This window comes from Mytilus edulis, chromosome 7, assembly GCF_963676685.1.
Source record: "Mytilus edulis chromosome 7, xbMytEdul2.2, whole genome shotgun sequence".
Taxonomy (NCBI): domain Eukaryota; kingdom Metazoa; phylum Mollusca; class Bivalvia; order Mytilida; family Mytilidae; genus Mytilus; species Mytilus edulis.
The window spans coordinates 13,395,265-13,412,069 of NC_092350.1; the positions used below are offsets into that span (position 1 = coordinate 13,395,265).

The 16,805-nt window shown below is 33.1% G+C and overlaps 1 protein-coding gene across 1 annotated transcript; it reads right to left on the bottom strand.

Moving 5' to 3' along the window:
- Positions 1 to 4,037: 4,037 nt before the first annotated feature.
- On the bottom strand, positions 4,038 to 8,004 carry LOC139530008 (uncharacterized). The gene is made up of 2 exons (XM_071326029.1): positions 7,866 to 8,004; positions 4,038 to 5,511 (listed from the first exon to the last, which is right to left on the bottom strand). The coding sequence occupies exon 2, from the start codon at positions 5,495 to 5,497 to the stop codon at positions 4,406 to 4,408; it is 1,092 nt and encodes a 363-aa protein (XP_071182130.1). The 5' UTR covers positions 5,498 to 5,511; positions 7,866 to 8,004; the 3' UTR covers positions 4,038 to 4,405.
- Positions 8,005 to 16,805: the final 8,801 nt, after the last annotated feature.

Here is a 16,805-nt window from a genome sequence, read left to right on the forward strand (position 1 = left end):
TACAATGCAATGATTTGTATCTTAGTCTGATTAGTTATATATTTAGATGTAAAAACGATGGCTATATTTTTTTCGAGCATAAAACTTTTATTTGAAATAGCTATGTTAAACTTGTTTCCTGTCGACACCATAAGAAAATTTCAGTGAGTGCGAGTTTGATTCCAACAGAGGAGATATTTTTCCCCCTTTTTCACGTTTCCTGCGTTCAAGTTTCGGTTACTACATGCAGGTTTGATTTACTATTTGAATGAATATTCAGGGCCGTAAATTATATCGAGGCATGTAGGCAGTTGCCTCCTATTGCGGGCTGACCAATAAAAAAAAAACAAAAAAAAAAAAAACAGAAAATAAAAAAAATGGTTAAGGTTCATGTGGACCCTTTGCCTAAAATGGCCGTATTTTCACCTCAAAATTTACTCTGAGTACAGTCAAACCTGTGCATCTGGAAAAGTTTTAAGGCATAGCATGCCCTAGATAAATAGAATTCAAATAAATTGTATGATTGAGAAAATTCGTAACTTAACTGTTAGCCTTGCCAGTTGGTTCTTGCAGTTGTGAAAGATCGTTTTCTGCGCTACGGCGCCTCAAAACATGGAATAGGTCAACAATGACGGAAAACAGATTGTGTGGTCTTGCTATGCTACACATACATAGAAGTGACAATGTTGGCAATATTGAAGATATATAAGTGCTCAAGTGATGGGATTCATCCGGTCACAGAATAATCTCCTTGTCATTTGATAAAGCTTAACCAAATAAAACTTTCAGTATAAACAAACAGTAATACTTTATATTAATTTGAATTTTATGATCAAAATTATGAGTAATACATTACATGTGAATTTTCAGTTTAGGGTTTGTAAATTGTGTCTGTGAAGCGAAGATAAAATAGCTCGCTTTGAACAGACAAAAAAGGCAGGATAAACCACAAAAAATGCTCAAGTTGGCAATGTCAGGGAGTCTTTCATTTTAAGTTCGCAAATTGTTTCACTAAAACTTAGTAAAAATGGCTTGTGAAGTCATAAAGCAGTATAAAGCGTAAAAAAATATTACTTTACACCTAATAATCTTACTCTGAATTATAAAATTGAGAATGAAAATGGGGAATGTGTCAAAGAGACAACAACCCGACCATAGAGCAGACAACAGTTTTCAATATTTTTAGGCGCTTAATTATTGAAATGTAACAAAGTGTGGATTCTGGGGAGGTACATTACATACAGGGAAAAAACCCGAAAAAAGGGTCCAAAAAATGTTTACGGCCCAGATATTCCTTCAGTGTTTGTTTGCTTGTTTTTTGTTATTAATTCTTTTTTTTTGAACGATTTAATCCATTTCAATTGATATTTTATAGTGATCTATAGTGCGTCTTTTTATGTTGCTATGTTATACTTCTGTTACAGTTTATGATGAAGGCTGGCGCCGGTTAAAACGTTTAAACCTACTGTATTTGTTAGCGTCTGTCGGGAACCTGTTGTTCAGTGGTAGTCGTGGTTTTTGAGTATTCCTCGGTTTTTTTTAAATAGATTAGAGTAAGTTGTTTCACAGAAACTGAATGAATGTTAATCATTGGCAAGACGCGTCATGGTTTCATTGAGCATTTGACAAGCACAGCAACATGTTACGTTCTGAATTCGTTATACTACAAATGAATTATAACAAAATCAGAGATCTATTTCAATTAGATTGAAAAGTCCATAATTATTAATAAATAATTCAATTTTGGACGTAACGCGTCTTCTGATTGGCTGACGTTATTTTGTTATGAGCCCATAGACATAATATAGTCATATGACCGTGGCGTCATCAACGTTTTTTCATGGTTTTCTACGGTTTAAAATGAAATTTAAAATTAAATTGTAAGAAATGACTGTAATATTTTTTCTGTCTATTCGAAATAACATAAAATATGTGGTGCACACTGTTAAATAACCCGCTACGCGCGCGTTATTCAGTGTGCACCAATTTTTTTATGTTATTTCGAATAGACAGAAAAAATATTACAGTCATTCCTTAAATATCAAAGTACTGAAGTACTGAACATCGGATGATCGCAAGTTCTTGTGGATTGTCAAAAGCACTTGTCACAGAAAAAAATCATATCTCTATACCTGAAACTGAGGTAAATGTACAGAGATATATTTTTTTCTGAGACAAGTTCGTGCGTTGATGGTGAATAAATGACAGGAAATTCAACCGCACCGTAATAACTATTATATTGTAGTGATACAAATCAGTATACACTGGTTTGTTGTTGTATAACAGTTACATGTATGTATAAATTTCATCCATTTGTATATCATTTTATTCTACTATTCTTATAAGAGTGCTCTGCAAGTGCATGGTGGACAGTCACACTCTTCTGTAAAAATTCGATTTTTCTTATAGATTGGGTATGAGTAGGCATTCATATTTTCCCGCAAAAACAGTTACAGAGTTACTGGTCCTTGCCGGGATTGTCGCAAAACAATCTGGAGATATTCTTCCGCCATCTTCGCTAGCCGGTCTAGCGATCGCTAGCCGGTCTAGCGAAGATGTCATTCCACATGCTTAAACACATTTTTTCGGTACGTGTGCATACATATTATCAATTATGTTTACTTATATATATTATATCTAACGACAAAAGATTTTCATATTATTAATTTATGTTCTAAACAAAAATATTGTTATCAGTATTCATTCAAGAAATGTATTTATAGCAAACGACAAGGAATGTTAGTTTGCACTAGTTAATTACCGCGTATTTATCATGTTTATAGATCGGTTACCAACCCAAAACGAAAGTTACGTATGCAAATCTAGGCGATAGCAAGACATCAGAATGCCCTCACAGTCAACTCGATGAAATAACAAGTATATAATGCAATGTCTGAAATATCGTTATTTGAAGGTGTTTGGCGCGTGGTCACCGTAACACTGCAATTTTTAAATTCTGAGAGGTGTTTGCAAAAATTGCAGTTTTTTAAAGTACCAAATAATTGCGAAAAGTAAGTAGGAGTGAGTGGAGTACGGATGAGTTTTCTCCAAGAATGATAAGTTGCACAAGATTGTGTCCCCTTAACTTTGTCACGGAATATAAGTTCCTTCATAATATTATAAATTCCAAAAGGAAAAGATGTTCTGGAATATATTTCCATAGGAATAAGTATTACAGTGTATGTTCCAAACGGAATAAATAGTATAAAATATTTGTTCCAACAGGAAAAGGTATTATGAGATTGTTTATAACAAAGTTTCCAGTGGAACTTCTGTTAGGTGGAACAAATATACGTTGACAACCTTGAGACGAGTCTTTTTTTTTTAATTGCGTGTTGCGGGTCTCTTAATTGCTATCTTTAAAAGACTCGTGGTGATTTAAAGCATGTAGACACTTGTCATCAAAACTATTTGTTTACCTTCCTATTCTGCTTTTATTGTGTGTTAAGATTGCTGTTTCGATCATTTATGTTTTCACGTATGCTACTTATAGGTTAGACAATACTTGGTCATGCTTTATGAAGATTTAAGCCCAAGGCGAAGCCGAGGGCTTAAATCTTCATAAAACATGACAAAGTATTGTCTGACCAATTTAGAACATATTCACACTTTCGAGTGACCTTACAAAATTATCCTTTCCATTGTAATATTCAAACCTAAATAAGAGTTCACTTTTCATAATGAACTAAATTTAAAACATGGATGATCATCATTTCAATGGATGGAATGAAAAAGCTCGGACATAGTTTGTGAGGACCAAATGGATAAATTGTTTTTCTTCTACTTACGGTAAAATTTAATACTTAAATATCTTGAGATTTTTTTATTTTAAAAAGCAACACAATGTAATATAAATCCCCTTTTTGAAAATTTGACCTTTTTTTATAAATATAAAACTCTCTGTATAAATATTTAAATTCAGACCATTCAACATTAAATGCTAACTGTTTTAAAAAAAATTACATGAATTTGTGTTTCTTTGAAATAAAAATCTTTGCTTCATATAGCAGCAGGGTGGCATTGTTTTCTTGAAACACATACTTTGTATACGAGCAATAATCTTTTAACTTTTTTTTTATTATTTCTGCAGGATTTCACTTCACATACAAACAATTCACAATATAAAAATAGTACTATAATGGCACGTAACTCACAGATTTCAAACACAATCTAAATATAATTATCCATGTTAGATACTTGGCATCCGTCATATTCTGGTTTGTTTTTTAAGTCTTTGATTTTGAGTTGTGATTTTTATTTATACGACCTTTTTTTCTCATTTTTGCAGCATTTCACTTAACATGTACAAACAATTCACAATATAAAACAAACTGTGATCACACGCAACTCACAGATATCAAATACAATCTAAATAGAATTATCCATATTAGATATATACTTGGTGTCCGTCATATTGTTCTAATTTTTATTTCGTGAACACGTGAACGCGTTGACTGCCATGGCCTCTGTAGTGTTGTTTCCAATTTGTAGTTAAGTATGGGTACCTTATTTTACCATACCATCTGGCAGCATTAAAACTAAGATATTCATGATCATAATCATACTGAACACCTATAGTCAGTGAACCTCCAGGTTTAGTCACACACCATGCCCGTGCAACAGCAATGATATCACCCCAGGGATTCAAAGCGTCCCCATATCTCCCTAATCCAGAGTGTTCTAAAGAACTAAAGGAAACAATGGCATCAAATGTTCCTAAAGTATTGTTAAGATAACGCATACGAAAATCCAGTGGGATCATCGTTTTCACTTTCGGATGCTCAGATATGATACTGCCATACTCTAATGTCACAACTTCACGTGCTCCTGCTTCAAGTACGCATGCCTCAACCCATGGAATCTCTGAACCGATTACCATAACTCTGCCATTAACAATACCCGGTGCGTGTTTTAATCCGTCTCTTAAAGCATTTGTTTCTGCTGCACCATAATTGCCTTTTAGTTTACCTTCTTTTGCTAAAATTATCCAATCTTCAATCGTTTTTTCTGTCCATACAGGACTCGCCGCTTTTTTACCTAAATATTGGTTATTAAAATACCAGGACTTCAATGGTACACGGTTATTCATAGAAAATTCATTCCTTAGTTCTTCTGGCATTGTTTTTGGTGCCCGAGGTAGTCCATGACCCCGGTCAACATATTCATTCCTTAATATTGCATTACAATTAATTGTTGCGTTGATATGATCAAAATACGGTCCTGGTGACCCTTTTCTGGATGTATTACAGAGGTCGCCACAGTCTTGACGGATTGATTTCAAGTTATCCAACAAGTTGTACGTAGTCACTGTAGTCGCTGGTACCACTGGCATCCATAAAACCGGTGCCGCTGACTTATCATGTGACACTTTACGATTGTCTAGTGCATGAACCGTGACAGACGACGCTGTTTTATCATGCAATGTCCATGTAGCAGTCATTGAGATTAATATCCATGAAAGAATCATCCCTATTATCAAGCCACCACAAACGAGGTGAAGTCTACGTTTGGTGAACATACTTCTTATATATTCTGTAAATAATAGAAAATATTAAAACAATAGTAAACTGGTTAGTTTTTTTGTTTTTGTTGAATAGGCAAGGATGAGTATTCGTCCATACCAATTTTAAACAAATTAAGTCGTCTTGCATGCCTTCAGATTTTTAGGAAAATTTAGTGTTCATCACAAAAACCTGTTTGGCCACATTTATATAATTTATATAATTCATGTTTATTTACAATTTATATATGAGCATATGTTGAAAAATACAGGCACAGTTTAGATGTTTATGAAGTGTCCTATAATTCCTTAAGGTACACATGTTTGTCCGTACTCAGAGTGAAATTTATGGTGTAAATACGGTCAAATTTGCAAAAACGTTCTGATAAACCTAAACTAGAGGCTCTAAAGAGCCTATGTCGCTCACCTTGGTCTATGGGAATATTTAACAAAGAAAGCAGATGGATTAATTAATTCATGACAAAATTGTGTTTTGGTGATAGTGATGTATTTGTACATCTTACTTTACTGAACATTCTTGCTGCTTACAATTATCTCTATCTATAATAAACTTGGCCCAGTAGTTTCAGTGGAAAATGTTAGTTAAAATTTATAAATTTTATGAAACTTGTTAAAAATTGACTATAAAGGTCAATAACTCCTTAGGGGTCAATTGACCATGTCCGTCATGCTGACTTATTTGTTAATCTTACTTTGCTGAACATTATTGATGTTTACAGTTTATCTCTATCTATAATAATATTCAAGATAATAACCAAAAAAAACAAAATTTCCTTAAAATTACCAATTCAGGGGAAGCAAGCCAACAACCGGTTGTCTGATTCATCTGAAAATTTCAAGGCAGATAGATCTTGACCTGAAAAACAATTTTACCATGTCAGATTTGCTCTAAACGCTTTGGTTTTTGAGTGATAAACCAAAAACTGCATTTTACCCCTATGTTCTATTCTTATCCATGGCGGCCATCTTGGTTGGTAGGCCGGGTCACCGGACACAATTTTTAAACTAGATACCCAATGATGATTGTGGCTAAGTTTGCTTTAATTTGGCCCAGTAGTTTTAGAGGAGAAGATTTTTGTAAAAGATATCTATGATTTACGAAAAATGGTTAAAAATTGACTATAAAGGGCAATAACTCCTAAAGGGATCAATAGATAATTTTGGTCCTGTTGACTTATTTGTAGATCTTACTTTGTTGAACATTTTTGCTGTGTACAGTTTATCTCTATCTATAATAATAATCAAGATAATAACCAAAAACAGCAAAATTTCCTTAAAATTACCAATTCAGGGGCAGCAAGCCAACAACCGGTTGTCTGATTCATCTGAAAATTTCAGGGCAGATAGATCTTGACCTGATAAACAATTTTACCATGTCAGATTTGCTCTAAACGCTTTGGTTTTTGAGTGATAAACCAAAAACTGCATTTTACCCCTATGTTCTATTCTTATCCATGGCGGCCATCTTGGTTGGTAGGCCGGGTCACCGGACACAATTTTTAAACTAGATACCCAAATGATGATTGTGGCTAAGTTTGGTTTAATTTGGCCCAGTAGTTTTAGAGGAGAAGATTTTTGTAAAAGATATCTATGATTTACGAAAAATGGTTAAAAATTGACTATAAAGGGCAATAACTCCTAAAGGGATCAATAGATAATTTTGGTCCTGTTGACTTATTTGTAGATCTTACTTTGTTGAACATTTTTGCTGTGTACAGTTTATCTCTATCTATAATAATAATCAAGATAATAACCAAAAACAGCAAAATTTCCTTAAAATTACCAATTCAGGGGCAGCAATCTATCAACAGGTTGTCCGATTCATCTCAAAATTTAAGAGCAGATAGAGTTTGACCTAATTAACAATTTTACCCCTGTCAGATTTGCTCTAAATGCTTTGGTTTTTGAGTTATAAGCCAAAAACTGCATTTTACCCCTATGTTCTATTTTTAGCCATGGCGGCCATCTTGGTTGGTTGGCCGGGTCACCGGACACAATTTTTAAACTAGATACCCAAATAATGATTTTGGCCATGTTTGGTTAAATTTGGCCCAGCAGTTTCAGAGGAGAAGATTTTTGTAAAAGTTAACGACGACGGACGCAGGACGACGGACGACGGACGACGGACGACGACTGACGCCGAGTGATGAGAAAAGCTCACTTGGCCCTTCGGGCCAGGTGAGCTAAAAAGCATTTCAAAGTTAAGATCACAAAAGTTGGATGTACCCAGAGTGAAATTCATTGGGGTGAAAATACGGTCATATTTGCTAAGAGGTAATAAAAACACTGTGCCTTAAAAAAGACACAGGTAGATTGACTAATTTTATAACATTTAATAATTGTAGTAAAAAAATGTCACACTTACATTATGGTGGACTTCGCATTGTGGAAGCCTTTTAAATACTTCCGGTGTGGTTGTATAAAATTTAAGAATCAGCCTGGTTTTTCGTTGTTTTGTTTGTATTTTGTGTAGACATTTACCTGGTTCTGATCAAACGAATCGATGAAGTCGCGCATGATATACTTTTGAAATTTAAACCCATTCACTCTATACGACGTGCGACACGATGAGACTGTTTTTTATTAACAGCATTACTAATACGTCTACCGTTCTCGATAAAGATCCATGTAGGGAAAGTCAACGCTTTCCAAAATACAATTCATAATGAAGAAAGTAAAGGAGTTATATTTTACTTTTTTTCAGAGGGGTATTAAAATTTGTGCTGGTGCTTAGCTAGGAGTAATAAAATCCCTTAGAAAATGTGGTAGAAACTTAGTCAGCCTTATGCGGTGAATACAATTACAAAAAAATAAAAAAAAAACGCTATTTATAAATTTAATTTAGATTTACCTATTACTTTTAAAATACTAATAATAATAAACCGGTTAATAATAATGATTGTAGTTTAGCAGTATGACACTTACATCATGCTTGATTCGGCATCTTCAGAAGAGTATATCTTGGGTGCGGTTGTATAAAATTTAAGAATTAGTTTGCATTTTGTATAGAAAATTATCTGGTTATGATCAACCGAATCGATGAAGACATATTTTTGAAGTTGAAAACCTGTTTACTTTGTGCAAATTTGGACAAAATATGATATTTTTTTCATCGTGAACAAAGTAACTTTCTATCGTTCTCGATAATGATATAAAGTACTGTTTATATAGGAGAAATTTCACATTACGAATGGCTCTCTCTTTCAAAGGGGCTTTAGCTGTCAAATTCTCATATTTGATTTATAACATACTAAAACATATTTAAATTATAAAAAGTATCTAAAAAATTACAATGGGCTTGATAATATGTGTCTACACTTCGTGTGTATTTTAGTATAGATACCATCTAATTAACCATCAACGTGACATCTGAAGACTGCCGAAGGTCATATATCCTGATATGAACATAAATATAGATAAAGAACTCGTGCAATTGGATCTATCTAGGTCTGAATCGAATCAGTCAATCAAAGGAATTACATTTTTTTCAATTTCAATGTTGACATTCTTTTCCTTTCAATAACAGAACACGGCAAATTCATGCTAAACAAATTTTAGCTAAAGAGCTAAATTTAAGGTCACATGAATACGGATTTAATGAGGTCGAATTATTCACTTGCAAGTTAACGTAACTACGCGCCTGCCTTAGTCTGATCATACTTATAGCAATAATAATATATGTGGTACCCACACTCTCAGACACGAAGCTACGGTCAAAAATTCCCGGGCGTTCACATGAATTTTGGAGGGGGAATATTTTGATCTAAGGATGTTCGCTACTCTGTTTAAAAATAACAAACTTTTTAAAAGACTGTTATGAATTGATAGTATATAAAAAAGAAACTAAAAAAGCAGAAAAGATGGAGGGTCCGTGCGCTTGTTTTCGAGATATAAGCCGTTGAAAATTTGGCTGGAAATAATTCTCTCTCGATTTTTCATACATTTAACATTTGCAACTTTTTTGTTTCAAAAAGTATGAAAAAATAACAAGGATTTTATAAGATTTTGAAATATGGCTTTTTAAACTTTATGTAATAAAATAATGAAAAAAAAAGTAGGTAAGTGGGCAAAATGTTTTAATGGAATTACATGAATAAAACCAGGATTCTGAAAATCTGGCAAACACTCAAAAAGAAGCGGAGCAAACATCCTTAAAGCTTTCTTCGATGTATCGTAATTGAAGCCATAAAAGTGACGCAGTTTACTTTTTGAATCAAATGGTATCATATTATATATGAAATTTGTTCATTTTCTGTCAAACTTTCTGAATATTCTTCTCAGAAAACTTTTGTTTAGAGCAATTCAGTAAAATACGATACACTATGTGTAGTTTGCATTTCATGTTTCACCTGACCATCTATGAAAATTAATTATTACATGCGTCCATTGACAAATAATTACATTAGATGTATGTTTCACTATAATACGTAATTCTGATTGGCTAACTGCACATCACGTGTTATTCCATAGCAATTGCATTACCCAATAAAACTTTTCATTCATGATAACACGAGGTCCCACAATAAAGTACACAGGTGAATTAAATAAAAAAAAATGATAAAATTCGTGTTACCATGATCCTAGCTAAAAAATGTAATTATAAGTATTGAATGCTTCTTATTGTAACTTCATAGGGTTGTAAAAGCGTTGACCGTGCGTACATTTTTAGAATGAAGCGCGGAACTTCCGCGCTTCATACAAAATGTACTTCGGTCAACGCTTTTACACCCATATGAAGTTACAAAAAGAAGCATTCAATTCTTAATTAAAAATAAAAAGTGTTAGTGTAAATTGTATGAAGTTACAATTCTTAATAGAACTTCTTTTTTTGTTGCTATTTTTATAAAGTTTAGATTTTTTTGTCGATTGGTTGAATTACCAAACTTCTCTTTTTAAGAGTAAAAACATACTAGTATTCTATAGAAACATTTTTTCCCTCTAAAACAAAGGGCAGTTAGATTCAATATCAACACTATGAAAACAACATAAATAAAAATTAAACAAGAATGTGTCCAAAGAACACGGATGCCCCACTCGCACTATCATTTTCCATGTTCAATGGACCGTGAAAATTGGTAAAAAATATAATAAGGCATTAAAATTAGAAAGATCATATCATACATGTCATAGGGAACATGTGTACTAAGTTTCAAGTTGATTGGACTTCAGCTTCATCAAAAACTACCTTGACCAAAAACTTTAACCTGAAACTCGCACTTTCATTTTCTATGTTCAGTGGACCGTGAAATTGGGGTCAAAAGTTTAATGTGGCTTTAAAATTAGAAAGATCATATCATAAGTAACATGTGTACTAAGTTTCAAGTTGATTGGACTTCAGCTTCATCAAAAACTACCTTGACCAAAAACTTTAACCTGAAGCGGGACAGACGGACGGACGGACGAACGGATGCACAGACCAGAAAACATAATGCCCCTCTACTATCGTAGGTGGGGCATAAAAATTAAAAAGAGAGGCTAAAGATATCTAAGCTATATTCAAACTCATCAGCTGAAAACAAACTGACAATGCCATTTCAAAAGACAAAAAACGTCGAAAAGACAGACAAGGTAGGAAACCAAAGATTAGAAAATACGTATCCCGCCTAGAACCAGGGGTGAACGTAGGTGCTCCAGAAGGATAAGCATATCCTGTTCCACATGTACATTTGGAACAGGTCGTGTTGCTCGTATAAGTAAAAATTCAGTGATAAGTCTAATTCAATAAGTTAAATTCGAGGAAAAGAGGACGGAAATGTGGTTACAACAATGGAACATGTCTGTTGTAATCTGTGAAACCGTCAACCAACTCGTGATAGCGATCTTAATATTTTCGAAGGGATGCTTTCAACTTCACCACTTTTTCAACCTTGAGGATATCATGATGTAAAATACATATTCTGAAATATCATATCAACTGCGAGATATTTACTCAAGGTTGCAGAATAGAAACAACAAGTCTAGAAGACTTGGTACAGAAACATGACAGGAGGTCACAGTACAGAAACATCAACAAGTCAGGAGGTTGTAGAAAAGAAACAACAAATCAGGAGGTTGCAGAGCAGAAACGACAAATCAGGAGGTTGTGGAACAAAAACAACAAATCAGGAGGTTGCAGAACAGAAATAACAAGTTTGAAGGTGGTAGAACAGAAACAACAAATTTGGCGGTCGCAAAACCGAACCAACAAATCAGAGTTTGTGGAACAGAAACAACAAATTAGGAGGTTGTGGAACAGAAACATCAAATTCGGCGGTCGCAAAACAGAAACAACAAATCAGGAGGTTGTGGAACAGAAACAACAAATCTGGAGGTTGTGGAACAGAAACAACAAATTCGGCGGTCGCAAAACAGAAACAACAAATCAGGAGGTTGTGGAACAGAAACAATAAATCAGGAGGTTGTGGAACAGAAACAACAAATCAGGAGGTTGTGGAACAGAAACAACAAATCAGGAGGTTGCTGAACAGAAACAACAAATCAGGAGGTTGCAGAACAGAAACAACAAATCAGGAGGTTGTGGAACAGAAACAAAAAATCAGGAGGTTGAGGAACAGAAACATCAAATTCGGCGGTCGCAAAACAGAACTACATCAGGAGGTTGCTGAACAGTCATACAAGCTCGGAGGTCGCTTAACAGAAACTACAAGTCAATAGGTCGCATATCAGAAACAACAAGTCCGGATGTTCCAGAACAGAAACAATAAGTTAGGAGATCGTAGAACAAAAACAAAAAGTAAGGAGGTCGCAGAACAAAAACAACAAGTCAGGTTTAAAACTGGTGATTTTAAACCCATGTTTTTGTCGTATTGGCACGACCAACTTTGCTCACTATAACTTCAGGACCGGTAATCTAAAATAAAATGTCATTATACCTCGATCCGAAAAGGGGGATGTGTTGGTTTATCTTTGTCCGTTCGTCGGTCTATGATCGTTTTTTTTGTTACATAGACTTATAATCGCCTTTGTTACATAGACTTATAATCGCCTTTGTTACATAGACTTATAATCGCCTTTGTTTTGTAGGACTAACAAATCATACCATCCTGAAAATTGGTTAAGGTTTATGACCCCTTCTGTAGCCATTTTTGTACGAAATTTTCAAACTTCAATTGTATCAAAACTATAGATAAATTAATAATAGAGATGGGTCATTTTGTACATATACCGAGGGGAAACTTGATGCAAAGCATTACTATTTACTGTTTCATTGCATTAAATAGAAAAAGAGTACTTTGTGGCAAATAAACCAAGATTTTTATAGAAAATCCACAGCCTTTATTACAGAGATGTTTGTTATAAAATTTAAAACATAGATTACTCACTTGCTTTTCCTCGATGTGCTAGTGTTTATTTTTTACAAAAAGTTTTAACCAACCTGTAAATTCCAAAATACATCGTGCTGAGTCACTAAAGTCGAGCGCACCCTAAAAGGTGTACTTGATTTGGTCCATATTTATGTTTGTTTTAACCAATAACTACATTAATAAACTAGTTATAAGGAAATCAATGCTAGCACTGCATGCAATAATCCTATATCTATCAGTCATCAAATTGCCAAATATGAGATTACAAGGATGAAGGCTGTGGATTTTCTATAAAATTTCCATATGTTTAACATTGAATCAACGCACAAGGGTACACAATCCTCTTAATTCAATTGATTCACTACATTGTAAGTTTTCACACCAATAGCTCAACTTATTTTTTACCGAACACGAATGCCATTGTATTTTAAACATGTTGGTCAATGGTATACATTATTTGTCGCATTTTTTTCAAGGACTACAAATTGATGGTTTCCTGATAGTTTGCAGTCAAGTTCGAGTGTGCATGTTAACTGGTAAGTAGTATCTGTAACACAGATGACGACTTACTACATTCTCGTCCTCTTCTCTCCAATGTGACCTACCGAATAAGACTTATCACTTGATGTGTACATTCAGGAAACCATATAAAGCGAAGGAAAATATTAAGATTGAAAACACTCCTTAATTTTACCATCCTCTTTTCCTTGCTTATTTACAAATTAAACGTATTGTGTGAGTCACATATGTGCATATGTATGCTATCAGTTTATTCGATCTATTTGATTTTCAGAATTTGAAATGGTGAAATACAGTTTCGTTTTGGTGTACCCATTGTAACAATTTTCACGTATTTACTGCTGAAAAGGGTACGCAGATATCATATATTTTCAAAAATTTGGGCCAGACGTAGAAAGTCAAACCCTTAGATCGATTCATTTTACTGAAACTTTTAACATGTTTCTACCAAGAGATCAAATACAAATCATATGGGATTCATTTCAATTTTTTAAACATTAAATAGCATCAAATGTTTGTCAGGAAATTTTTTTATTTATAAACATTACAATAAGTTCTTACCCTATGACTGGTCTATAAAACATACTAAAAGTAATCTAAATGTTCAAATGAACCGAACCTATTCTTAGAAGTCTTTATTATAATATCTGTATTCTTTGTTGTCAAAAAATGTCTTTATATCAAAATAAATTTCATATGTTCTAAAGCTAAAATGCGAACCTCCTAACTGCGTATTTACTTCCTCATGAGCAACACAACGAGTGCCTCATAAGTAGCAGGATAGGATTACTATTTCGGAACACGATAAAACCCGGATTGGTAGGGCTTGTGTTACTCTGTTGTTTTCTATTTTGTGATTTCAATATGTGCTCGAGGACATGATCCTGTTTTGAGCACCCCTTCATTATTCATTCCCCTCTTTATTCCTCGTCTTCATTATCATAAATCCTCGATTTTTCAAAATATATCACTTATTTGTACAAATGTCTACAAATAAACCATATTTTTATTCAAAATATATACGTTTACTATCAACGTGCCACTCGAATACAGATCCATAGAACATGTAAATTAAGAGTAATAATATGGTATATTGGAAGATATATTGTACTAATTAATGATATCCATTGTTCTTTAAAAAAACAAGGATTTATGATAATGAAGGGAGAGAGACTTAAGGGAGGGGGCTCAAAACAGGGTGGTGTACTATATATATATATATATATATATATATATCTTTATTCTCATCACCAAATACATAGGTACAGAGAAGACATGCATGTATAATACAATATATTAACTACATAAACATAAATATACAATATATACAACAACAACAACAAAGACAAAAAGAACTTAACCAGGAGGACACACTCGCTTGTTTATAGTTCGTATAAACTTACATAAATTAATGAGATCTGTCCTATTTGTAGACGACATAATTTCAGTAAATACTATAATATTTGGCCTTATACTAAAATTTCGATTTATAAATTTATTTCTCTCTTCTGTAAAATGTGAACAATTAATAATGTAATGAAATTCATCTCCAATATCTAGCTTACATAAATTACACTTTCTTTTTTCCCTTTCTATATTGTACCATCTTCCAAGTTCGACTGGAAGTTTATGGTTACATATTCTAAATTTACATAATGTCAAAAAATCTTTTTCGTCTAAAATATTAAAATATTCTTCAAAGCACAATAAATTCTTAAAAATACGATAATTCAAGGCTTTGGAACAGTTTTGAATAGTCTCGTTCCATGTTTGTTTGAATTGATCACACAATCTTACTTTGATATTATTATATTTCAACCATACATCATTTAAAAAGAGCTGTGTGTTCCAGATATAAGAAAATCCACATTCATCGAATATATTTTTAACACATATTAACCATTTAAAATCTATGTGTTTAGTACAATACAAGTGGTACAGTAGCTTATGAATAATACATGAATACTTTGACTGCTTTCCCATGATTAATTTAGACCAGTAGGATATCATCCTTAATTTTACATCAATAGAGAGTGGAAAACGTCCTAGCTCACCGTATATCATACAGTTTGGAGTGGAAGATTTCAGATTTAGGAGCAACTTACAAAATTTTAGATGAACCTTTTCGACAATATCACAGTTGCTGAATCCCCATATTTCTGATCCATATAAAAGAACAGGTTTTACTACTCTATCAAAAAGATCTAACTGACAAGAAACTGATAGGCTATGAAATTTCCCCCTTTTTAGTATCTCATACATCGCTTTTGTCCCTTTTTCAACTTGTGATTAAATCGCCTTTTTATAATTTCCCGTTTTTGTCAATAAGATACCCAAATAACTAAACTCTTGAACAATTTCTATTTCTTGATCATCTAAAACAAAGTGTAAATTGTCCGGTAATCTTCCATATGAAAAACATAATATTTTGGTTTTGGATACATTTACTTTTAATTTCCAATAGTTACAGTATTCATTAAAAAAATCTAACTGTATTTGAAGATCTTGTGGTGTTTCAGACATCAAAACAGTATCATCAGCATATAGTAATAAAATGATATTGAGAAATACATCAAGTTCATGTTCTAATTCTTCTGTAACTGTGAAAAGGCCCTTACAGTTTTTTGTTTTTAAAAAAATTTCCAAGTCATTTAAAAAAACTGCTAACAAAAAAGGGGACATATTTTCCCCTTGCCTTACCCCATTATTACACGGAAAATAATCAGACTTGCTGTTATTAAAAATAATATTTGATTTAATATTTTTGTACATACTTTGAATCACATTTAACATTTTCCCATTTACATTGTTTAACAATAGTTTATGCCAAAGTCCATCCCTCCAAATTTTGTCAAAAGCCTTTTCAAAGTCTATAAATGCACAATAAAGTTTTTTCTTTCTTTTCTTCAGAAGTTCAAACAAAGAATGTAATATAAATAAATTATCCATAGTGCTATAGCCTTGCCTAAAGCCACATTGTGTTTCATGTAAAATTAGGAAATCGTCAGAATATTTGTTCAAACGCGCGGTTAGAACAGCCGTAAACAGTTTACCCAAACAACTGACAATGGTAATTGGCCGAAAGTTTTTAGGATTATTTCGGTCTCCTTTATTCTTAAATATTGGTATGATATTACCAACTAACCAACTCTCTGGTACAAATCCGGTATCAAATATCAAATTAAATAATGTTTCATAAATATCGATAAGCTGGTTTGAAGTTGCTTTTATGTATTCATTTATAACAGCATCTTCACCACCAGACTTATCGTTTTTCAAATTTTTAATACATTTCAAAATTTCTCCTTTTTCTATATACAAATTCAAATCATAATTAAGTTGATTTACCTGGTCTTCATCGAGAGGTGGTAAATCAGCTCCATTATCATCCGTCGGAGAAGCATTTAGATCCTTAAAGAAATCAAATAATTTCTCTATTGGGATATCCGGTTGTTTTTTACGCTTTCCCTGGTTAAGTACTT